Genomic DNA, 26,973 nt, shown 5'->3' with positions numbered 1-26,973 from the left:
TTGTAATTGTATGCATGCCAACTATTACAAATCAAAATTGTACTCCAATTTTAATACATCATACACAGCCAAACAGTTCTCCAAGACTCATTTCAAGGTATTGTTTAAAAGCCATGAATGAGAAAAAATATGAAGTTGTGTACTAAAAACTTACTTCCATTGGGCATCAGCATATAACCATCTGGGCACACACAATGATAGTTTCCATTTGTATTGACACATGTTCCAACTCCACATATATCTCTGTTCCTCAAGCATTCATTCACATCTAAAACATTAAAGTAAAAAATATAAATTACATGATAAATTACTCAAAAAAAACAGCTAAATTGATAGAAAACTCCAAATTACCTATGCACGAAGTATTTGAATTGGCCAACTCATATCCATCATTACATGAGCACATGAAACTTCCAAATGTATTGGTACAGTGCCCATTCTTGCAAAGGTTATCCATTTCTTCACACTCGTTGATATCTTCCAAAAGCAACTAAAATATACAATCATATAACTTAGTGTAGCCACCTTTTTAAAGCTAAGAATGTCATTAAATTAAACATTACAAATAAATTAAAAGCTGCAACTAATATTTCCCAAAACTCAAGGAAGTTTGATGATTCAATACATAGAAAATTTATCAGTTTTTCTTTGGAGGTACATATATCAATCTTAATATTTTCAGGAATGGTGTATAAGACATAAATTCTGACAGTGGGTATGTTTCAACAAATACAAACCCCCATCGAAGCACGAATGTCTTCCTTTTAAATACACGGGTAATGGCAAAGAGAAATCAGCAATCTACTGCCAAATTACTTATAAAACTTTTACAGCTACAAATATTTTACACCAATTTATCACTGACATCTTTTACTAAAATAAACAGTCCTATAAATCAAAAACTAAGCGCAAAAAATTACACCTGAACAGAAATAAAACTACCGGCGTAAGAGTTTTCCGACCAATGTATGTACAGGCCACCACAGTATCCAAAACAATGCTTACCGTAACAGGATTTGGTTTATATCCAATTCCTCCAGGGCACAAAGCTTTGTACTCCTCTGTATCAGGGATTGGGCAGACTTCACACCTAGGTCCCCATCCTCTACCAATGGAACAGCAACATGTCGACTTTGATATTGGTCTCCCCATTTCATTGGTACACCTCTTCCGGCCAAGTCTCTCCTCGACATCCAAGTAGCACCTCCCTTGACGCTGATCTAATGAAAAATTTGCAATGAGCACTTGCAAACCATTTATCAAAAAATTCATGAAATAAACCTTGAAATAGACCTCAATGCCTAACTACCAGATAGGAAAGGTTATTATCCTAGATTAGACCCTATTTAGTAAAAAGACAGCAAGCCAAAATAAGGTACAGTGATCCATTATCGGTCCCAATAGCATGATTAGATCCTAGTCATTACAGATTAATGCTGGAAATGTCTCTGCCCTAGTATGACAAATGAAACACATAAAAATATGGGATCACTGCCTATGTGTTATAACGATTAATAAATCTTAGGGGTGAGAGTTATGATTCCTACATAGATTTTCTTGTATTTGATGAACAAGAATCATAAATATTTGATCACCGGTCAATGATATTTTTATCTAAATACATTCAGAATGACTCCTCTGTTCATTTGAAGGGTCAATGATGCCTAGACCCTCAATTAATAGCCTCACATAAGATTTGACAATAGCATAAATTTTGTAGAGGAACCAAATTTATCAGCAAGTGGAGATATGTTCACCTACTTACCAACACAAGCATTACCAGCAGGAACAAGTTCATAATGTGGAGGGCATTGGCAGATAAATTTTCCTTGAGTATTTATGCATGTACCATATTGACATGCCAAAGGGCTTTCACATTCATTAATGTCAGTACAGTTCCCTGCAAAAAGTTAAGTTTGCAATGTCATTCTTATGACAAAAAATGTTATTGGTACATAAAATACACATATGAGATCTAATAGAAACTTTACTAAGAAACAAAAATGCATCATTACACTAAAATTCTATTCTTACCTCCAGACCCATCAAGCTGATAACCTTCATTACATTGGCAACGGAACATTCCAAATATATTTTCACACCGTCCAAACACACAGAGGTTACTGAACATTTGGCATTCATTAATATCTGTAGGAATAAACAAGTGTAAATTATTGAGGGTAATTCCCTAAATACATATATGGGGGATAAATTTTCACCAATTTCTATAGAATGTCTTCTAATAAAAACAGCTTTTAGAATACAAAATGCACCATAACCTCTAATTATAACAAGAAACATAAAATCAGTTAAGCAACAAAAAGCAAAGCTGAAAAAATGTATAATATCATTTACATATACAGCAACGGAAAAAATAAGTTCAATTAGTTGATAATCAACCAAAATACCATGCCAGTATAGTTGGCTATCATTTGAGCACATTATACGTTAGAGCTCAATGTAAGTAAAATATCTCTCAATACAATGAGCCAATATCAAGAATTTCAGTAGACAAATCATTTATCAGCAAAACATAAAATGAACCTGTATCCTGAACATTCTGCATCCAACATTACTTCCCTGAAATGCACTTTTTTTAAAACCTTTCATGGTATAGTTTAGGTGGTTTCTATCACCAGTTTTCAAAATTATCACTCAGCGCATACAATATTATTATCGTTACTTACTTTAAATAAACATATTTTTTTATTTTAAATATACTTAAAATACCAATTACACAAATTATGCCAATTGAAATCAGATGTCATGAATAACTGCAAAATAGAAAAAAAATAATCAATCATAAAGCTTTTTTCAAAGACAGCTTTATATAAAATGAAAGGCTAATAACATTACAATGGAACTGCACAAAAAATACATAAATAAGGGTAATTAACCCTTTCCCGCCGAATGCCGCACATTCGTGGTGAGGATATACTTCAGAAAAGAAGGAAAGCCGCATATGTGCGGCATCAATTTTCTGATGCAAACGAACGAAAGCTGCGCATGAGTGGCATAGGGTGGAGGAAAGTGAATACCGCAGACATAATAGACCAAGCTACGTTGTCGCCCCTCAAGACCCAATGTAGCACGAGCCCAGCCCCTTTGTCGCCTGCTCATATTGACCCCTTCGCATCCCCTTCATACGGTCACCCAATGTTATTCGAGATGTTTTTTCCAAAAAAATATTAGTAGCTTATCTTATAAATCTAAAGTTAGAAATGAATTCTTCCTTTTTCGCTAATCACATGGAAATTTCTTCAAAATCATTTATATCAACAGAGTTCTAGCTTAAAATTAAATGGAGTTCTGTTCAATTCCAAATCAGTCGCTATGGAACATAAACATACTAAATCCATCAATATGACTGCTAGAACTTCGTTTAAAAGTTTCTTTATGCTCAGAAGAACACAGGGAATGAATTTTATACTTGAAAAATCAGTGGGAGTAACAAATATGTGTTAATATAAAATGCAGCTATTTCACTCAGTTGACTATGGTCTCGTAATGTGAAGGAGTCGATGAAAGAGAGCTTGGTATTGGAGAGAGCAAAAAATTTTCAAGGGACTCATGTTGTGGAAGAATTTCCCTCTGCGAGGCTCTGGAGTGAAAGTGTTAAGAAGTACCAAATTTTTTATGGTGGGTAATTTCAATAATAATAATAGTCTTCATTTTATATCACCAATTTTCACCCACATACTAACTATGAGCAAATTAATTTTGAAATCTTCTCATTGTGAATCGCTAGAAAATAGATAATTTCTGTAATTTTAAAAAGTAAAATATTATCATATGGTAATTACAAAGATATGAGTTAAATGCATTGAGAAATTAAATGATAAAAAATTACCAATACAAGCCTGCTCATTCATCTCGCTAGGATGCATGAATCCCATCTCACATTCACATCGGAAAGATCCAGGATAATTGAGGCAATGGCCATTTTCACAGAGTTCAGGGTTGTCTGAACACTCGTCGATATCCATGCAAGAACGCCCATCACCTCTGAATCCTGAATCACAGACACACTACAGAGAGATAGCACAATAATTGTCATTTCATATACATCTGCAATTAACAAAATCATCGAACCTGAGTCATATTTTTTTAATTTTTTTAACAATTTTGACAGAAATAAATTAGAAAAAGAATTCATAACCTTTAATCAAAAATGCATAAAATGTAAAAAGAATATCACTTTCAAACATTTTAGGAAATCTAGAAGTTGTAATCCTGAGAGCAAACTTATTCTTAAGTTAAGGTGCATAAGAAGCCTTAAGGCTTAAAGATAGAATTCTGGAATTTAGGACAAAATGACGTTAAAAAATTGGAAAATGGAGTGTAAATCTAGCATGAAACAGTATTTAATATATTATATACTAAATAGAATTACTACTGATTATGAACCGTAGCACGTAAGGGCCCATTCATACCACCATAATCAATATATTGTCTTTGATTTATATTACCTGTGTGTTAACAAGAATAGAGCTACAATTATATGCTCCACAATCATCTAATCTTATAATCCTTAAAACATTGATAAGCTTGCGTAAAGTCTTCTCAGGATTTCCACCAGATTAATTTGTTGTATACCACCAATTTCAATGGACAATTCATCCATCATAATCAGGGAAAAAGAATTATTTTGACAGAACAAAATATGGTTGAAATGAAACTATAATTTTTATTTTCTTTATAATGCAATTCCATCGGTTCTACAATGGGCAAGTCGTTCATTGAAACCTTAATATATGTAAAACGAAATAAACCAGTGAAAATCCTGAAAAGACATAATGAAATTAATTTGCCAGGAAAGAATTACTTCATTTAATAGCACGCTTTGTTGAATTTAGTACAAAATTAAGCAGTACATTATATTCATCACATTACTGACCATTAGAAAGTTAATCAGGAATTTAATTACACCTGTGAATGTATTATTTTGCAAAACACATAAAATATAGCATTGTGACATAACTGAAACTGAAAACTTGTGAGTTATAGGAAAACTTGACTCAGGCTCAACGCTAGTCGAAAAATTGGTTTTAAGGGCACATTGGCACATAAAGTTAAGTATTTTTTAAGAGTAAAATTATAGATTAAATCTCACCTTAAAAGATCCATCAGTGTTAACACACTGAGCATTTTCATCACAGCCTCCATTGTTAATCAAACACTCATTTACATCTCTGCAGGTTATTCCATTTCCTGTAAATCCCTTGAGGCACCGACAATCATAAGAACCCTGAAAATTTCAAAATTTCTCGTTAAATGCTCCAATGATGAAATCCTCGCTGAGATTATGAAAGTATATACGTACAAAAAGAATTTTACCTGTGTATTCATACACTCAGCATTTGGATCACAATTATGAATGTCAAGCAGGCATTCATCTTCATCAGTGCAACCATGACCATCCTCTGGTTTGACAGAATAACCATCCTCACAACGGCAAATAAAAGATCCAAGGGTGTTATCACACTCACCATTTTGGCAAATGCGTGGATTCATTTCACATTCGTCAACATCTGCAAATGAATAATGGAATCAATTAACTAAATTAGTACAGGAAGGATTGAGTCAATCCCACAGCCGACAAAAAATCACTGGCTGATACATTGGAGTCATGCAACTCAAAGAAAAACATACATACAAATGGAAAATTTCAAGCTCAGGGTCATTACCAGTGTTTACTGCTTTTCATTGATCTGTAAACAGAGTCTGATTTGCTGCAAATAACATAGCTGGGAAGTCACAGAGTGGCTATGTGTGATAGTACACTTCATAGGTTGATTACGAAGTAGAGGCATTTGATGTCAGTGGTATTTTCAGTGCTGATGATAGATGGGTGAGCCAAAGAAAGAAGTCTGGCAGGGAAGATTAACTACCTAGTATAGTAACTTAAAATCTTAGCTAACATCTTACCATTAGAATTTTTATTTTCAGTTTCTTCACAAAGTAACAAGTAACCTATATGACTTGAATATATGTAGATAGATCAATATAAATAGAATACACAGGTTCTTTGCTGGAGTTTCTCTAGCAATAGGTGGTATATGAAAGAATAAGACTAAAAAGGTATTTTTGGATCACAAAAATAATTCTTAGACATATGGGAGCCATCAAAATGCTGGGATGGACAAGCAAGATTAGTTTTAAACAATTATGATTTATAAAATGAATGAGGAAATTCAGAATATAACATAGAAATGCAGTAACAGCTAATATTGACAGCAACAAAAATTAACCATCTTTCCATTACTTTACTAAACTACATTTCTGAGGCTTACCTAAACATGTGTTTCCTTCGGGTGCAGCTCGCAAACCTTCAATGCATTTGCATGAAAAGCTTCCAGGGGTGTTAGAACACTTTCCACCGTTACATGCCCTAGGATTTTCCTTGCATTCATTCACATCTGTACAAGTTCTTCCATCTAAAAGTAGCATATAGCCAGTACTAAAAAAAGGGAAAGAAACCATGATAACTTTACCCTGAGGCACATATAGTTATCTATTATTCCTCCGTATTTTTTACAACTCTACGTCAAAATAAGGTTATATATATGCAAAAATAGTATGTAATACTCCACTTAAAGTTATTAATTTTTAAATGTCTTGAGGAGTAGGACTATGAATTACCATTCTAAAATAATTTTTTCCAATGAAAGTTCATCATAATAATAACTAATGATACCTTATTACATTCAAATATTACCTACTCTAATTCTAAATTTTGGCAGAAAAAATTAGTGGATTAATATAACTATCAAGAACAATATGTATTGCTCACCTGCAAGCACATGAAAAACTTCCAGGAGTATTAACGCAAACATCATCACAACCACCATTTCCAACTTGGCACTCGTCTACATCTGTTAAAAGCACAAGGACAATATTTAGCAATCCACATATCTAAAATAGATACAAAAAATGAGCCATGGAATTAAATGGATTACCTTCACAGTGAGATTTTTGGCCAGTCTGTTGGTATCCATCGTTACAAACACACTGATAAGTTCCCATCATATTCTCACAAACCCCATTCGAACATATTCCACTTGTTCGAGAACATTCATCAATATCTGTGAAATAAACAAATGCATATTATAGCCTGGGGATATTAATATAAATTTACATAAACATATGAATGTTAATTCAAATTAAATTAGACAGAAGAAACTGATAACTATTTATAAGTACATTTTTATTAACCAACTACACAGTAATTGATAGAATTACAAAAAAATGTACGTACAAGTTATTTCAAGAGCCTTACAAAATACATAAGTAGAAAATAAATTTCCTTTGCGCAATAGAGCACAAGTTGCATGATGGATGATGCATGGATGAACAATCACTTATCTGGGAAAATGGTTCGCAAAGATTCAAGAGGAAAACTAGATTGTCAGACACTATAGCACACAGTTGTATCACACACAAGCTGCCAGGGAGGTAAATGCTGCATGACACAGTACCCTGATCATGCAGCACAATCTGAAATGCTAGAAAGACACCTCAAGCACAGACCTACAAAATGGAAACTGGGAAACAATAACATGGATCATGCAGCTACAGATGATGGTTCTTAGAAACCCTTACTTTAATCTGTGGTGGAAACTTATTTCCCACATATCTTGTGGGGTTTTTGAAATAACTCACACATGTACATAACTTTTTGGAAATTCTACTAATATCTGTGTAGCTGTTAGGTAAAAATCTGCATATGTATAGCAATTAGTTTTTTATTTATAATTTATATAACGTGGAAATTAAGGCTGATCAGTAACTATCTATCCTAAAAATCTTCAAAATCATGATTAATTACCAAGGTAATCCCATAAGAAGATCATGAGATGCAATTAAAAAACCTTACCTTTGCATGACTTCTTATCAGGTGCAAGTTCATGTCCAACAGGACATTCACATCGAAAACTTCCAGGCGTATTTACACACGTACCTCCTCTGCAAATTCCTGGTATTCGTTTGCATTCATCAATATCTAAAATAAAACATGTTTTAAAATTACAAAGGAATTAAATTAAAATTATCATTAAAAATTGGACAGTAAAATAGTCATGGTATATAGAAGAAAAATGCTGAAGGGGTGAGTATGAGTGAGAGTCTATTACTAACTCCAGGAAGAGTGTACCATATGGTGTACCGTAAGGTGAGAACCGTAATGAATAGCAATTGAAAAGCTGAAGCCCAAAAGGCATGTTGATAAGTGAATCACCATCATCAAGTGGTATATAGGACAGAAAAGGAAAAATACATGTTGATAATAAAAAGCTTAAATTTGATCGCATAAATTGAAGATCATAGAACAATGTAGTATGAAAACAGAAAGAAAAAGGCAAGATACAAACATGGAAAATATCATTTTATTTAGAAAATGAAAGGACCAAATGTTCTGAAGATATAATAGCACTCTAAAAAGAGATAAAATGATTGATTTCATAAGAATACATAGTTTTCAAAAAAGGTGAAATTAGATCTCCTAAAGGATTTTAGAGCCTTTTCCGGCACAATATGCTGAGATTCACACCTTGCCTCATTAACGAGAACTCTTACCCATGCACACCTGCATCATCATAGTGCTCTCATAGCCTTCATTGCAGTCACAAATAAAATTGCCTGGTGTATTACGGCAAGTTCCATCACCACACACTCCATGCATGATGTTGCATTCATCAATATCTACAAAGAGAGAATAAAACTCACAATGAGCAACACAATAAAGAAAAACCATATTGATACACACATTGCTGTACTTTTTTAAAACTTTATTTGTATCATAATGTTATATAAAATAACGTAAAAAAAACCCTAGGTTGGGCAGAATCACAGAACACACTAAAAAAAGATAAAAAACGGCGTGGCCACCAAAAATAAATATAAATATCAACTAAATATAAATATATAAAAATAATATAAATATATAAAAATAAATATCAACCGATAATCCCTTAATTGCCTCGGCTCACTCTTTTGCCCCTCTTTGGACCCTACCTCCCCACTATTTCCCCTTCCCTCGGCTATCCTTTACCTACAGTCTCCTACCTAACTCTGAGGAAGGTGGCCACGCCACCGAAAATTCAGTACTTACTGTGAGTGTTTTTTTCTTTTTTTAGTGTGTTCTGTGATTCTGCCCAACCTAGGTTTTTTTTACGTTATTTACCTCGTCGAAGAACATTTCAAAGTGTCTATTGTTACATAAAATTAAGATGAAATTTTCATAAAAGAATGTTTTAAAATTTGAGGTATTCTATCCAAGAAAACCACTGACTTTACTCAGAAGATCTTTTAAAGTAGCCAAACGGTTCATAAAATATGCAAACCTGAGTGCTACCATTGCAACATGAACAACCATTAATGTTGTGAAATGGCTGACATCCCTTTGGTCAGATTAATGGCATTTTTAAGTCTACAAGCACTCCATTTCATTTTCTAAAAATTTTTTCTTGAACAAGTTATGCCAATAAATGTTTATAAACAATAATAATAAAAAGCCGATAAGCATATGCAAGAGAGGTCCTCATTACTCAGCCTTAATGATCTATAATAAGATTCCAAAGTCAATATAGAGTTTAGCCAATCTCTTTACAAATAAATTAAAAGAACTGCTTACTCCTAAATTTAACCACAGCTTTGATAAATTTTTGAAGGATAGATTTTTGTAAACAGTATTTTAAAAAGTAATTTATTTTTTGTAGGCTTAATTCTCCTTTTTTATTCATTATTTTTTTACTCTGATCAACCCCTACTTTGTACTTATATAACCAATGGGACAATATAGATTATTATTATTATTACATAATACATTGAGCAGCTAAGAGGCAAATGATAAACACCTTTAATTAAAAAAAGCCCGTATAGAAAAATGAAAGAGAAAGATAGCCCATTCAATATTATTTTATGATCAATATTTACTTATGCTTCAGCATCATTTTTTCTTAGCACCTCTAGTCCTGATTCCATTGAAAAAAAATCTGTTTTGAGTGAGTCAAATAAATGACAGAAAATGAAGAATTTGCTGTCATTTAAGTATTTGCAGTTTAGTCACTGATAAGAACTTACAATCATCAAATCTTTGCATTAAAAGAATTCTTTTTGGAATAAAACTTCATATCACTAAACAATGGTGAATTAATAACCACATTCCTATAATTGCAGAAAATAAAAATAAGCACTTTTATTTAACTTCGAAATGAGTTAACCATGCATTTACAACTATAAATAAAGTTAACTCATTGATGGAGACACTGAATATTTGTACGAATAAAAGGCAAAGAGTAAAATATTCGGAGAGCATAGATATGCATCTATGTACTATAAAAAGATCAAATTAATTATCCTTGAATGTAGGCAACCCATAAATAAACTCCTGAAATGTAGGCAACCCTCAACACGAAATAAATTATCATCCGCGAATGAATGCATACTCATTGTAAAGGCCGTTTTACACAGAGTGAGTCATTGCAGAATCTGAGGTATGTAAATAGGCACAGTCTAAATAGTCAAAAGCTAAATAAATCTAAATAGTCTAATACCGAGCTTGCATTCTCGCAATTTCAAAAATGTTTTCAGTGGTAACCTGTGCAATGACATGCTCCGTGTAAATTGGCCTTAACAGACTGACTACAAGTTGCACTAACTATTTTAATTGCTATTCGGATATAGACTTCTCATCAATTACATAAGTCTTATAAAGGGGGCAAATTCTAATCACACACTTAGTAGTGTCATGATTATCACATTACAATAAAGAAAAAATAATGGAATATGAAATGTATTAGGTTTCCTATCTTGTGCAGCACATGCCCTCTTCATGTACAGCACATGCCCAAATCTCAACACCAGATTAGGATAATTTCATTAGTCACTCATCACTTGATGTATTCTTTCCCATGACTAACAAATATTTCCTTGAAGGAGAGTATGCTTGATTGAAATTTGATGTGTTATCTGTATCATTCGAATGGAAAAATTTAGAATCATTTCCTTCAAAATATGACAAGGCAGTCTACTTAACCTCAAAGATTCATTCTTCAAACTATCTATGTAAAAATTAAAAGAAACACCATAATAATTTGTACAAGATATTTTATAAATTCATGATCTGTAATTGCCCAAGTAGCAGCGATAACCACCAGATATCTATATAAGGTTGATACATCCAAAATACTTTGTTATTTAACAATGGATATTTAAAAAACGTTACTGAGATATCCTATTTGTAACATCCACCATGAGTTGTAAAAAGAATTACACACTTCCATGTTGTAATATCGGTGATATAAAAAATTGCCATTTCAAACAGTATAGGTAGTATAAGTTCTGTAGAGATTTGAAGAGCAAAAATATTTTGCCTGTATGTTGGGGATAACCGAAAACCATAAGAATCACACCCATTATCTACTCATACTACTCATTCATACTACATTATCTACTTTCTACTAAGATTTTAAGAAGATATCTAAGAGATGTTGTAATATAGACCTCCATATCTACTTTAGTGCATTGCTACAATGTTGTTTGGCAGGTCCTTTGGATGGATATTCATACAACATTAATTGGATTAACATGGATATTGCACCGATGTCATATGTTAATGCAGAAAATGTTGTCTGGATGTTGCTGGGATATTGATTGCTGCTTAGGTGGCTAATGCGCAAACACTTGTATACTTCTCATTTTATTTATATGAAATTTTGAGTACCTCATAAAAATAATTCAGCCATTAGCCCAGGACATGAAAACACTTTGAAAAATGTTGAACTACCAACTGCCAACTGACCTCTCTTACGAGGACCCATCTTTCCCACTTATCCTCTCATATTTTGTCATTCCTGGTTGTTACAGTGAAAACATATTGTTAAAGCAAAACGTAAACAATGTTGGCGGCACTATACATACATCACATTTAATTTGTTTTATGTCCTTTACGTATCAGTAGATGGCATTGTGTGTTGTTCCCCTAATAAAGCTGTAGTAGCAAATTGACCGTCGAGGGAGTTAGTTCATTTTGCATGGCGCACCCGAAATTCCCCCAAAACTTCCTAATAATCTGCTAATAGAAGTCGTCACTGGTGAAATATTACTTGTTTAAACCTTGTGCTATCATCTTGAAAATTTTCAGGATACATGAGGTAGACCTTAGTTAATATTTTCCTGAATATCAAGTACTTATATAAAAATAAATTTGAAATAAAGATGATGAAAAGTTTCAAATTTGACAAACAGGCATAATGGCCAGGGACTGGGGGAAATTTTACAAATCAGGGGAAACCTGATACACCCTGAAGATTTCAAAGTGAAAGTACAAGTATTAAAAGAGTAATTCGTTACCAAAAAAGACCAGTCCAATCGGATAGATACATTCTCTTATTGAAATAATGATTTTTTGCTTGAAAAATGAAGCAAGTCTTTGTCATCCAAGCTTATTAGCCTGAAGAAATTCCTTACCATTAATTCTTGAAATTGAATGGATTGGGATTTTAAGAACAAGGGAATTTACCAATGCAAGAAACTCCATCTTCATCCAAAGCATATCCTTGGTTGCACCGGCATGAGAAACTTCCAACTGTGTTCTTGCAGCGACCATTTTCACACATTCCAGGGAACACAGTGCACTCATTGACATCCTTTCTTTCAACTATGCCAACACCTTTTGGGCAGAGCTCAGTATGAGCTTCCGAACCCACACGCGGACATGCTTCACAAGATCTGGCATCTCCATCTCCAGCCAGCCCAGCACCACCCCACCCTTTGCCTAGAGTACAACAGCACGTGGCCTTGCTGTGAAAACCACCAAGTGGAGCACGGCAGACTCCATGGCGGTGCTCCAAGAAGCACATCTCCTCACGGTTGTCAAGACATCTTGTCTTGGTTGCATCTAATACCAAGCCAGGGGGACACGCACACATGAAAGAGCCTTCAGTGTTGACGCAAGTTCCCCCACCCTTGCAAATAGTGGGGTCCAAGTCGCATTCATTTATGTCTGTGCATGTTTTTCCATCCACCTATAGAGAAATTTGTCATTAGCAACACACAACAACAGAATACTAATTGATATATATAATGTCCAAACTCTGAATTACTAGCAAATTTCAAAAAATTAAAATTAAATATTTTTTTTTAAATAGAGGCATGAATTTTAATAAAACTGAATTAGAAAAATTTCTAAAGATATAAAGAAACACCAAACTAACTGAATGTTCATTCAAATCACTAGACTGAGTCAATATTTGCTATGGATTTTTGAATTCATCAAAAATAGAAAAAAATGGACATTTTAGAGAAAAATTGTTGAAAAAATATATTGGCCACAAAAATGTTTTTTTTAATATGCACCACACATGATTTTGGAAATTGAGACAGCTAATATGAAAAGAAAAAAATTAAAATTTTATGCATTGGAGCAAGATTAAGTAAAAATTCAAAAACATGAACTAGTTTAGAAAATGGTCGGATATGTGTGCACTCCACTTATAGAAACAGTTTTTATGTAGTATTTTTTTTATAAAAGTTTCAATTAGAAGCTCAAATTAAGAAATTCAACATACCTTTGCATACCCTATATTGCAGTCACACTCATGAGGATTGCAAATTTCACAGGGACTTCCCCAAGACAAGCCTATGGAGCAGCAACACTCTGACCTAAGAGTCAACCTTGCTAAATCATTTTCACATCGACCATCCACAAACCTAGTCCAGCAAGATCCACGTCGGTTATCTAAATTGAAGAGGATGATGCATGAGAGTAAATTTCAAATAAGTGCCAGATCATTCCACTTCTAAGCTAACATTTCAGTTTTAACAACAACTACATTTAATCAAAATAACAACTACATACCAATGCATATCCTGCCAGTGTTGTCCAAAATGGATCCAGGGCCACATTCACACTCATAAGATCCACGAGTATTGATACAATGGCCATCAACACAAGCATCACTGCCAAGAGTTCGACACTCATCAATGTCCTCACACATTCGATTGTAACTGTTGAGTTGCGATCCAGTAGGACAGATGCACTGATGTCAAAAAAAATGTATTAGCATGGAACGCCAAAATAAAAGACAAGAGTGATTCATGAAAACTTTACTAAGCTAATTAGGTTTAACCCTCAAGGGTGTGCAACCAAGTAAAGGTATCCAGTTAATTCCATGCCTCCAGTGTGATTTTATATGCAATCAGAAGTATTCACATCACCCAGCATGCTTTACTTTGGGAGACATCAAATAATGACTAGATAACGTAACACTTTTCAGCATAATAATATTCCTAAAAAATACCTATAAGAAAACATAGAAGGCCACAATAATGGTAGTGATTACATCCTAGAAAGGGAATTATAAAGATACCTCATGAAAATGTTTGACACATGACGACAGGATTTGGATGGACAGGGACATTGCATTGTGCACACCAATAGATTGCATGCTATATATTTAAAGGTACCCTTGAAAGGTTAAATCATTCACAATAATATAGCACACATCTACATTGTGGGATTCTGAATATAAATCAGGCCTCATGGAGAAATCATTCAACTATTTACAGAATTTATTGTTACTGGTGCAACCATTGCACTTACATATCATGTAATCAATGACATAGAACAAGTTTTTCAAAATACCTGAAAACTTCCAGGAGTATTCTTGCATTGACCACCACTGCACACAAGTTCTTCCATTTCACATTCGTTGATATCAGTACATATTTTTCCAGTGCTATCGACTTCATAACCAGGATTGCATATACAACGGTATGTGCCAATGAGGTTTTCACACGCTCCATTTTGGCATATGTTAGGATTTTGGGCACATTCATTTATATCTGTGGACAAAATTGATTACATAGCATTATATTTGCACTAAAAATAAAAGTTGTATCCACTTCTAACTATGCAATACAGAATAAGGAAGTAGCACAGATGTAATTAATCATTCAAATTCCTCTTTGCAATATGATACATTAAATCCACACTATCCTAGGGAGCACAGAGTTTATTTCTGGCTAAATCTGCTTCTTGGTTATTTTAGCAACACTACCAACCGAGAGTGTGATACTCAGTTACACAACCAGTAATAGTTATCGGACCTCAATTCAATTCCCAAAATGCTCCACCATATTCAATGTATGATTGAAAAAATAGGCAATTTTTTTATTACATATGTCCATAATAATGAGTTACCGTAACAAGAGAAGTGATTTTGGAACAATGTCTGCAACAATGGGTTCCCTTAATAATGAGGAACTTTCCAGAGTTTAGGTATTAGGTATCATCAAATAGACCTATAATATGTGTGAATCATAAATACATCAACAACAAAAGTCCCTATCAGCTATTTTTCCTTAAAAACACAGATATTATTTTAAGATATGACAAGATTTATTTTTGATTTTAAAATTTTTAGAATGCAATTCAAGATAAAAGCTATGGATTGAGTTTTAATACTGAAATACTTCTGGAATTCATAACACATAACACCATTTGAATGTGGCAGTCAACACTATTTTCACAATAGATTTGACATCTCCATTTACAGTTGGATTCCAGGTGAATTCAGTTCAACTTTCTTTGGAATACAGACAGTTATTGGTATGAGAATCAGTTTAAAGATAGTTGGATATTTTTTTTACTCCAGACATGTTTATTTTTAGTTTTGTGGAATTTTCATGGAATAGGTATGTACTATTTAAAATCCAGATAGCATGCAAAAATTCCCTCTTGATTATCAAATTGGCTAAAAAAATATCTGACAAAATCATTTTGTTTAGCAGCCCTTATTCTTTCAAACAGCATGCAAATGGAGTTCACCATCAGTGATAGATCAATCATAACAGCTAAAGAAACAATATTACATTGTAACCCAATGACACTTACCATCCCCATTGTAAGTCATTCCTGGACCATGAGGGCATAGGGCATCAAAATCTGATGTTCCCAGCATTGGACAAGCCTGGCACGGGGTTCCCCATCCCATTGGCTGGCCCAAAACAACTGTGCAGCAGCAGCAACTTGATTTGGGCACTGGGGTGGAGGCAGGGTTGGAACACTGGCCATCTTTGAACTGAGCATAACAAAGATCTCTCCTTGAATCTATGGAACAAATAGTAAAAGTTTTCATCAGTTTTTCTGGCAGCACAAATAAAAAACTAAGAGAAGGGTATGAAAAATTCATACACCACTAAATCAAATATGTACAGCGATATACACATATATATATATCTTCTATATATGTATAATAAAAATACATTGCTGTCCGTTAGTCTCGCTAAAAATCGTGAAATGCTGGACTGATTTGGCTAAGTATGGTTTTAAAATGTTCGTGAAAGTTCAGGGAAGATTTAATCGGTGAGAATATTATGATGCGGTACCTATGAGGCCCTGGAAAGGACCCTGACCGATTTCCATAGGATATATATGTAAAGTTAGTTATAAATGCCTGCAGACCTTTTTTCTTTTGCATATTTAAATTAGTGATAATGGTTACATATAGTTGAAATGTACACCATTGGAAAGAAAAATAAATGCACATTCTTATTCTTGCAATTGATTTTCGTTTTCCACATGGTTTACAGAGAAATTTGAAACAACATTCATAAAAATACTGAAATTTTTGCGTTTTTGGTTTACCCTTGACAATCATCAGTATTGTTAAGGTAGTTTGAAATCTCTTTCTAAGTTTATTCACAAAATAAATCCTTTGATGAAGTCGTTAAAAAGTTCGTCTGTCATAATTTATTCACGAATTTAGTGCGCGATATTTTTTTCACTAATTTAAAGCTAATTTCGTTATTAACCGTTTACTGTTTCTGTTAAGACATTCAGTAACGTAGTTTGACATAGCAACACTATTTACAGCAAAGTGAAAGAGAACTTTCTTTTCCTTAATTATTTACAGTGCCAAAGAGAAGACAACATAACTTAGGTCCTCAAATTAAATGAAATGAGATACCTTACGTGCTAACCCTACTAATGACCATTGAGAGACAGATAATTATGATAGTCATATTGGTATGACAAAATTTTGTTATAGAGTGACTGAAAATGAAGCAGATTGGCTAAGAATACAACGACTTCGTACCATCAAACACAACAACAGCAAGCACGACATAACGAAATTAATCATTTCTGCAGTTGCAGTACTGCTGTGACCCTGGAACGAGTAGGATTCAACTACGGTTGGGTAAGATAATTGTGCCGACAAATAAGTAACAAGAGGGGAAATGAAAATCATTTGTCAATATTGTATGTCGCTAATATACAGCACTGGATGTACTGGATTATACTGAGCTGGTGGAAAAGCAAAATTGCCACAAACTGCACAACCTCCAGATCCATTAGGCTCATTAGTTTCTGGGATGGGAAATGATTCTTAACACTTTTTGGCCGATGCTAAAAAAATAACAGTAGTTTAAAAAGGAATTCATCATCCTTAATTGTTAACTCACCACAAAAAATGAAAAAATATAGTTTATCTATAAGCTTTCAATTGATGAACCGTGTTGTAACTGAGATGCATTTAATGTAGATATTATATTAATTTGAATTAAGAAATTTATTTAACCCTTTTAGTGCTATCCTTCTTCCTGGGGTATAGTCGAAAAATGCGGAGGGCATTTTAATAAAATGTAACAACTAGGAAAAATAAACATTATATAGTTAATTTTTTAGATATCTTTAAGTGTTTTTTTTTATTAATGAGATTAAATTGGACAATAATCACAACATTTTTATACGTTTACTGATACATAAGTTTTTTTAATTTCAATGCCCTCAAATTTAACAACAATAACGTAAAAGCCGATATATCGGCGCGCCCCACTTTTCAGCCGAGCGGTAAAAGCCGATATATCGGCGTGCCACACTAAAAGGGTTAATAGAGATAAGCCACAAATGGTACTGACCTAAAAAAATTTCAGGTAGGCACTTATTTGTAGAGATAATTATCTGTAAGACAATGATTTGATAATCCATGACGTGGTTGAAAGAAGGAACTTCAATAGTTTGGACATCCACAAATATTTTATAACCAAAATTAGCCAAATCGGTTAAGCCATTTCAGTTTTGGCGAGAAGAATTAACTGTAATTGATTTTGGTATTTGTACTCCTGCTATTGCCAGCTGAGCGTATGTGTATTGTTGGGCTCCTAAATGAGCCGCTTTGATTCGGTGGGCGATTGTCGAGTACTTTTGCAGTGAAGGTATCATTATTGTACAGCAGGGAAATAACAGTGAAAGTGATTATTAAAATTTGATTTAATTAATCATTAAAAAACCATATTCCCCAACATTGAAAAAGTAGAGATGCTTGAACGGAAAAACATCTCACTTAAAAAATGGCTGAAAAATATTTTTTCCTGAAGAAATATAAAAATTTTCTAAACTCAATACTTCGTCACTTTTGGTGGGGAATTCTATCACAAATTATGATAGCCAATCAAAGAAAAAATAGATCTGGTTGAAAAGATAAAACTAATATAATTGAGTGTGTGATGGCAGGGAAATACAGTATTGGAAATTCAAAAACATACAGAGTATGAGTGAAAATTCAGGATATGATACAATAAATACGGAGATAAAATGAAAAATATATTACCCAAACAACTTCGCCCATCAGGTCCAATATTGAAGCCTGGTAAGCAATCACACTTGAAACTTCCAGGAGTATTCGTGCAGGTGCCATGCCGACATGGATTGCTGAGACATTCATTTATATCTGTAAGAGTTTTCAAAAGTACACACAATTATAATTTAAAAATACAATAAAATACACAAGTTACCCTTAATATATGGATCATTTATCCCATGGCAATGAAACTATAGAAGCAGCAATATGATGCGCTCTAATTAAATTCTAATACAATTACTTACCAACACATTTTTTCCGGTCAGGTGCCAGTTTGTAACCAGAATCACAAACACATTTGAATGAGCCATCAATGTTAATACACCTGCCACTCTCACACATGCCAGTTTCAGAGCATTCATCCATATCAACGCAAAATGCTCCATCTAAAGAGGCTGTGAAGCCAGGTTGACAAGTACAGCGATATGAACCAGGGATGTTATCACATCGACCATTAAGACAGATTCTTGGGTTTTCATAGCATTCATCAACATCTGAAAATAAAATTTTATGGATGAAAATAAATGACACATGGACTCTTGACAACTAAACAGTAGTATCATCTGAAAAAAATGCTATGGAGCTAAGGAAAACTTAAATATTTTCAATAACGGAAGAAAGAGGTTGAATTCACTACACTTATCTTAAATGAATTAACTTCATTTGAAATAAAATTTCACAAGAATTCCGCAATTTGAAATTTTTGAGTTCTGATAAACTTTTAAAAATTATGCGAAAAAAAATAACGGGTAATAAAAAAAATCATAAAAAGTTATCACCGTGGCTAGTCCCAGTATACTTAAATTTGAAAAATTATGTTGAGCTAACTTATTGGCATAAGTAAATGTGTCCAGAAACAGGATGTACCAGCACCAGAATAAAATAACAAATACAAACAAAACATCATAAACAGCAAGTAATCCTACACAGCTGAAACACATATATGTAAAAGCAACATCAATGAACAGACATCACAGAATTCTGGGAATTAGGTATCCACTTGCAGTCAGTCACGGACCTTCAACAACTTTCCCTATCCGACTACTGATGTCACCACACCCAACCCTTCGAATGCATGCGATTCTCTGTAACATGATGTCATCATACATGACAGGAATGGAATCACTAAGCTGCAAGCTTAGCCCTCCCGCAATTAAAATCTGTTCACCGTCAAGTTGATGATTGTCTAAGAGTGCTGAAATACCGGTTTTGGAGATAATCTCCTTCAAACTTAAATTGGCACTTGGTTTTCCTGTATTTGAGCATATTCTTAATAAACTTGAAACACACAAGGAAAAACTACAAGAGATATTATCATAATCAAAATAAAATTAGGTTACCTATGCATGCATGTCCAGTAGAAGAGAGGACATACCCAGGTTTGCATTGACATTTGAATGAACCATCCATATTAATACAAAGACCATTGGCACACATTCCTGTTTCACTACACTCATCATGATCTGAAATTAAAAGAGAAACATGTCAAGGAGCTATGTTTTTATAAATAAAATGTGATTAAATTTCGATGATAATTTTACTCCATTTTCTAAAGCTGGAATGCTAAAACAGCAAACAAACAGAGATTCAACCAATAAATGCAATTCATCTCAAATACCAAAAATAACTTTCATTTTAATTATGTAGTCAATAAACACTAAGTCAATTTTATAAAGTTTATAGAAAGATAATAAACATTTAAGCTTACCAATACAGGATTTCCCATCAGAGGAGGTGTCAAAACCTGGAGGGCACAAGCATGTGAAGCTACCTTGGGTATTGATACATCTCCCTCCAGTGCAGTAACCTAATCCCAGGCATTCGTTTATATCTGAAAATAAGATATCATCATGTAATATTGGATTCTTTAGTTCACAGTTAAAGAATAACTAAATATATTGCATCTATGGCCAATCACTGATAACATTACAGATACCTCTCAATTATCCAGGCAAGAGAGCCGACGATTAAACAGAAAACACGGATAACCCAAACTTTAAACTTTATTGCCTATAATGTTCATAATTTATATAATTCTAAATATTTATTATAATTTATTCATATAGTCCATTATTTTAGATTGCTTCAAGGAGTCATTGAGATCTTTCTCCACCTGACTGCGGATCCCCAGCCAGTACAGCCCATACTGCATCTATATGTGAAGTGGATGCAACGAGGATGCAATGTGTGACAGGATGCACTAGGTACCAAATATCCTTTTGCCATCCTTTGCTAGGAGCACCTATGCCATCTTTTTCATGTTGTAGTTTAATACAGTAGATTGCGTTTAATGGGTCCACCGGTTATTTGGGGCAGCCGCTTAATTGGGGCAGATCTTGAAGAACAGAACTCAATAGAGGAATATCCCAGAGTATTCTCCGCTTAATTGGGACAGCATGCCGCTTTATTGGGCCATGAGTCGGCGACATAGACTCGATACTCGCAACAAAATTAAATTTTTTTGTTTTCAGAATACTATTTTTTAAATATTTTCCTCCTTTGATTTACTCTTATTTTTCACAAATGTTCCTATTCCTGCCCTATTTTGAAAGCTCTCTTTGTTGTACTATCCGCAAGAGGATAGGACTTTTCTTTAATAGGACTTATTAAAAGACATTCATTCAGCGTCGCCCAAGGCTGCAAAAAATATTTTTAGCTAAATTGTTATAATTCTTAAAAATGATACTAAATTAACTAAACTCGTTGATTTATTAAACAAATTAATAGAGTAATAAACTTATGTTGCATTATAAACATTCTTTAGTCTTCTGTCTATGATTTCAACGTTTGTTTATGCTCATATACAGGATAGTTCGCCTAATTGGGGCAAAGTGCACAAGTCCCGATATGTCCCATTTAACCGGAATCAACTGTACTTAAAAGATGAAACTACAACCAGTATATAGTTAAGTATGACATATTGGTATATGAATTAAAAGGTAGAATATATAGAGCTACATAATTAGAAACGAAGAAATGTATCAAGTCGCATATCTCATGCCTGAGTATTAAACATTATAAAATCAGCAAATCCTCTTGCATTAAATATTATTAATATTAAGAATTATTATTATTATAATTATTCACTGTATTCAAGATTTACACAAACATACGGAACTGTCACTGACTGCAGCAGTAGGTATGGACCTTGCCGTCTTGTAGCCATCTTTCCCTTTCTCGACTTGTTGGAGCCTTGTAGATCGAGTGCTGCGTTAGATGCGTTTTATTGTGACCTTTTTTAATTCTGACGATTGCAGCGGTTTTGACTAATCTCCCAGTATCGACCCTTGCTCACTCATGGCCTCTACTCTCCTGGATTTCAACCCTGCCTTTGTTTTGGACTCCGATGGATAGCAATGTTGTACTGAAGTTCTCATATGTTGTCTTGTGTACACCTGTACTCCTCATATGTAGTCCAGTGTTCGCCTGTCTCTTGTTTTATGCGGAGTCATTAAAGTTATTCTCATGAAATAAAACATGCTCTGATTTATCCTGAGTTGTTTAAAACAATCCTGAGATAAAGAGAACCAAACAAGAAATACAAAAATATTATTTCGACTAAGTTCAGATTTCGGCCATTAGATGGCAGCACATTCGTGCATCCTCCCAGCATCCCTCTACGTGTGGCTGTATCTCTCTTCCGCATCCCCTCGGCAGCGGTTGGGTATACGGATGGCATCCACGAGAAAGGATGCACTCTTACTCTTTGCATCAGGATGGCATCCAGCTGCCAACGAGAAATTTGATGGTTTGTGCCGGCTGGGCCTTTTCAGCGGCAATTGTTTAAAATACTGTAATTGTAATTGTTTTACCACTGCTCCATACACTCCAGCAAACTGTCTATGCAGGTAATCACCATTCTGTGACACATGCGATCCATACTCCCTTTGTCACCTTCAACCTATGACTAGAGGATCAAAATGCTCAGCCATTTCAACCACTGCAACATCAAAAAACTACTGTTTCACTGAATTAATATGGAGGATTCATTACTTATTAATTTGAAAATTCATAAACATAAATGTAAGGCAAATGGCTGATTTTAGTTCATTGATATGTAATTATTTAAGTTTAGGGAAACCCCAATCAGCAGATATGTTCTTGGTCTACTGATTCATAATTGATCTAACAATTCCAGAGAAATCGTAAAATTGTTAATTATGAATTAATTTTTTGTATGATTACCAAACAAGCTTCATAAAAGGGCTAATACTTAGATTTACACTCTTGCATTGAATTATTGTTTGAATTTAATAAGTAGCATTACAAATACACTAACAGTAATTAGAAAGAAAAACTAATATGTTATCATAAGTTCAAACTGAAAAGTCCTCAGTTCACACACTTACCTTCACAAACTTCCCCATCTGTCTTTTCATAACCTGGATGGCACTCACACCTATAACCTTCAGGTGTGTCAATACAGCGACCCTTACCGCAAATTGTGGGCCGAAGAGCACATTCATTCACCTGCGTGATATTTCCAGGTTCCACGCACAGTTTATTGTAAGCCTCTTCAACAAAACAAGGAAAGGAGAATTAAATGAAGTCAACACATAGCCAATAATGAAGAAGAAACAAGTAAGAGCACTGAGTACATTGAACTTGGAGATAACATTTGAACACATTCATTAGCAACCACATAAACAATAACTATTGACAAGGTTAAATAAAAATATGCAAAGAGCCAATGAACTTACCTTCCCCAGGGGCTGGGCAAACATCACAATTATCTCCCCATCCTTTCCCCATATTCATCCCACAACAGCAATCTTTTTTCGTAAGTCGCATTGGTAAACGTTGACGGCACTGCCCTCCCCTTCCTAAATATGTGTAGCAATTACCCTGCCGTGTATCTGAAAGAATATTGTCTAATCAGTCAATATCCCAATACAAATTGCACATAAGTTTTGCCTAACTTATGTTCCAAAGACTTGGTAAAATTCAAACATTGGGTTTACATCAGAAATTACTTTGAAAAATCTATCATTACCAATGGTTTTAAAAAGCCTCCAAACCAATTCTCTAAATCGTATTCAGTAGAATGATGGATCATTTTCCTTTAAATGTGAGAGAATACTATAAGCAATCACTAAGATTAAAGTACATTTAAACTACGCACATGCATCAAAATATCAATGCTTACTATGTACTGATCAAGTATTTTCACAAAATTTTTTAATTACTGAAAATAAAGAAGACAATAGAAGCACTGAATACTGATATAAATATAAAATGACTGATTCCTGCAAAATGCAATGAAAGTATGCACAAATTGAAGTAGTTGGTGATCAAAATTAAAATACAAAGATGTGCTTATTTAATGATTTAATTTATTTTATAAATAAAAAGAATATTCCACCAAGTCCTGTCAAAATCAATTGATTTCAAAACAATTATCAATATATAGTACATAAAGATATGTAGTTATAGTAATTGAGATCTGACGATAACTTACCTATGCAACTCTTTCTATCTGCATTTGGAATGAAACCTGTGTGGCAAACACAGTAGTAGGAGCCATCAGTATTGATACACTGCCCATTTTCACAAATACTTTTGCCTCCTTCTTTGCATTCATTCTTATCTTCACACTGATTGGTGTCAGGATTCCGAGTTTGCCCTTCAGGACACTCACAGCGGAAGGATCCAATGGTGTTAACACAATTTCCACCATTACACAGACTTGGAATTGCTTCACATTCATCGATGTCTGCAAGAAAAATTATTAAATAATCATAGCCATTCTCTCGCAATTTTTCAAATATTGAAACACAAAAATTGTCATCCACTTTTCATGAGTTGGTGACAGACATTAATTTCATATTAAAGAAAAAGGGGAAAATTTTATTAACGAGCAATATAAGTGATCAAGCATAAACATATACCCATCAGCACAGCAACTTTTGGCATAAAGTAAGATCAATGTGCAAGAAGAAGAATGTTAATTTCAGGTAATCCACTTGAATTAGAAGAGGGAAAATGCTGTAACTACATTAATGCACACAAAATGATTCTCTTTGTATTTTCATTAATTAATATATGAGAAGAGAAAGGAGCATTAAGAATGTTGTCAATATTGCTCCTAGTTCTGCTTACCAAGACACTGGCCACTGTGAATATTCTTCAGGAAGCCTTCATCGCAGTCCAGCCGTGTAGGACACTGCTCACAAGGGTGACCCCAGGCCCTGCCCACGGTCGCACAACAAAGCTGTTTGGTGCACACGACCCCTGGCAGCTGACCCTGGCACATGTCATTCCGCACGCGTGTGAAACATGGACCAATCCTATAGTCTGGATCATAGATGGGAAAGTTACTAGTATGAATTCACTGTTTCAATGTAAGGTTCATCTAAAAAAAACTAGCTGACATTGAAATCTTAAAAATAAACTAAATTAAGTTGTAGTTAAAAGTTGCATATTTAATTAACGGTGGGAAGTTTTTTTCTTAAGCCCAATGTTTGTAAATAATATTGATTTCAAAATCATGATTTACTTCTCGACCATTTTTTTAATTAGCATCATAAGAAGACTGATGAGTAATATGAGGAAATAAGCCCATCTAATTTTCCCTAAGCCCCTTATTGTGTAAGGTGTGTGCTCTGATTTGGCAACATCGTTTCTCTCCAGATCGCAATGACTAAAATAAATTGTGGCTAGTTAGGACTAGTTCATGAATAATTTCAGCAAATCATATTCTTTGAAAAAAAAACCTGAAGGAGGTTTAAAAATATTCCAAAACGTTGGGCAAAAATTTTGCATTAAATTCTTAAGACCTACACTCCCATAAATTATTCAATGACGATAATTTTAATCTTCGAAGGTTAAATTCTAACGATTCTAAAAAGGATACTTTATGCACATTAATTACTTAATAACAATTTGTCCAATTAAATTCATTCTTACATCTCTGGATAAAATCAGGGTCGACTAGGTTGGCAGAGAAACGGGGAGAGGTTGAAGGGCAAATTGAAGAGTTTTTGAGCGGGGAGTAAAAAATAAAAACAAAACGAAATTAAGAGACACATGAATAAATGTGGTGCGAGGAGGAATTGCATACATTCAGACACTCGGATCGAGATGCGAAAAAAATAGGCCCCCCTTCATGCCGACTGAAATGAATGGGCTGCTTAAACTGCTCAAATAGTATAAAAAAAGGCTAACGCACGGCGCTGGTTGAAAAATGCTAATCCTCCCGGCGAGACGTAAAAAATCATCGTCGGCGGCATGACCTCCCGCCTCCTGTTCATATTTTTTTCCGCGCTCGACACGGGTTGATGTGTAAATACATATTCCCTTTGATGCTACCGCTTTTTCTCCCCCCACCCAAGCTGAATGACGGGCCGTATTATCTTCCGAAGCGCGATGACTCCGCGAATGAAAAACATTTGACCACCATCCCCGGGGGCGGTCGAATGCGGCAGGGACAAGCCGAGGCGCTCAGACGAAATCCCCGGAGCGAATTTTATTCCCTCTGCCTGATTTATACGATTACGTCGAATGATGTCACATTAGTGCGGGATTGTTATTCAATGAAGCACGGAAATAAAACACGAGCGAGACAGCCGAAATGTTTACGATTAAGACCACTATCTTTCCTTGAAGCAAAATGTACCACAGGAACCTTATTTTTTAGTCCCACAATCCGTGCTTGATAAATGTAAAAATTAACTAGTAAACAAGCCAATTGAACGGAGAGGGGTAAAAATTAATTTTTTGGGTACAATAATTACTCGCTATATTCCCGCACACTATAAAATTCACAGATTTTAGTCTGTCGTCAAACGAGGGTAAACTCCCCCACAAATATTTTATGATTCGCGAGGTAAAATAATTAACTCTTCATTACATAATAAACACATTGTAATGGGGTCGACTGTTGTGCTACTTCAATGATTTAACAAACTCTCATTTTCTATCATCGCTAGACAAAAAAGATTAAATATTATAAATAAAGTCAAGAAACAACGAGAAACATTGAACCTTCCTATGTTTTCATAATAATAAAGTTCATTACATATCACTTTTACATTCCTCGGGCGATTTCCATCCAGGATTTCACTTCATCAATCCAATATAATAATTCAGAGAGGCTTAAATGTTAATAGAGTAATTATGATGACTTACCTGATTCACATCTTCGACCGGTGTAACCATAGACGCAAGCACACCTATCAGGGCCAATGCAGCGGCCTCCGTTCAAACAAGGTTCCCTGCAGATGGCTGATTCCCAGCAAAATCACCGTATGCCAAGATGCATGTAATCGAAAGAAATTTTCAAAGTTAACATTGCCTCTAGAATAGGCATAAAAGTACAAAAAATGCGTTT

General features: G+C 34.2%; 1 protein-coding gene across 1 annotated transcript in view; it reads right to left on the bottom strand.

Annotated features, from left to right (window-relative positions):
- LOC124166374 (fibrillin-1-like) overlaps nt 1-26,973 on the bottom strand; it is a 140,030-nt gene that overhangs the window by 29,183 nt on the left and 83,874 nt on the right. The window contains exons 5-31 of the mRNA XM_046543874.1: nt 26,772-26,867; nt 24,744-24,938; nt 24,103-24,357; nt 23,345-23,500; nt 22,994-23,158; nt 20,353-20,475; nt 19,985-20,107; nt 18,890-19,138; nt 18,615-18,734; nt 15,896-16,111; nt 14,645-14,844; nt 13,859-14,039; nt 13,569-13,738; nt 12,521-13,025; nt 8,575-8,700; nt 7,877-8,002; nt 6,960-7,085; nt 6,794-6,875; nt 6,294-6,460; nt 5,338-5,531; nt 5,114-5,248; nt 3,851-4,028; nt 2,035-2,148; nt 1,766-1,900; nt 1,006-1,220; nt 352-490; nt 155-268 (exon numbers count right to left, since the gene is read on the bottom strand). Coding sequence (XP_046399830.1) covers nt 155-268; nt 352-490; nt 1,006-1,220; nt 1,766-1,900; nt 2,035-2,148; nt 3,851-4,028; nt 5,114-5,248; nt 5,338-5,531; nt 6,294-6,460; nt 6,794-6,875; nt 6,960-7,085; nt 7,877-8,002; nt 8,575-8,700; nt 12,521-13,025; nt 13,569-13,738; nt 13,859-14,039; nt 14,645-14,844; nt 15,896-16,111; nt 18,615-18,734; nt 18,890-19,138; nt 19,985-20,107; nt 20,353-20,475; nt 22,994-23,158; nt 23,345-23,500; nt 24,103-24,357; nt 24,744-24,938; nt 26,772-26,867 — 4,605 coding nt within the window. The remainder of the gene's footprint in view (nt 1-154; nt 269-351; nt 491-1,005; nt 1,221-1,765; nt 1,901-2,034; nt 2,149-3,850; nt 4,029-5,113; nt 5,249-5,337; nt 5,532-6,293; nt 6,461-6,793; nt 6,876-6,959; nt 7,086-7,876; nt 8,003-8,574; nt 8,701-12,520; nt 13,026-13,568; nt 13,739-13,858; nt 14,040-14,644; nt 14,845-15,895; nt 16,112-18,614; nt 18,735-18,889; nt 19,139-19,984; nt 20,108-20,352; nt 20,476-22,993; nt 23,159-23,344; nt 23,501-24,102; nt 24,358-24,743; nt 24,939-26,771; nt 26,868-26,973) is intronic.

This window comes from Ischnura elegans, chromosome 10, assembly GCF_921293095.1.
Source record: "Ischnura elegans chromosome 10, ioIscEleg1.1, whole genome shotgun sequence".
In the NCBI taxonomy this organism is placed as follows: Eukaryota; Metazoa; Arthropoda; class Insecta; order Odonata; family Coenagrionidae; genus Ischnura; species Ischnura elegans.
This window is presented reverse-complemented; position numbering and strand designations above follow the sequence as displayed.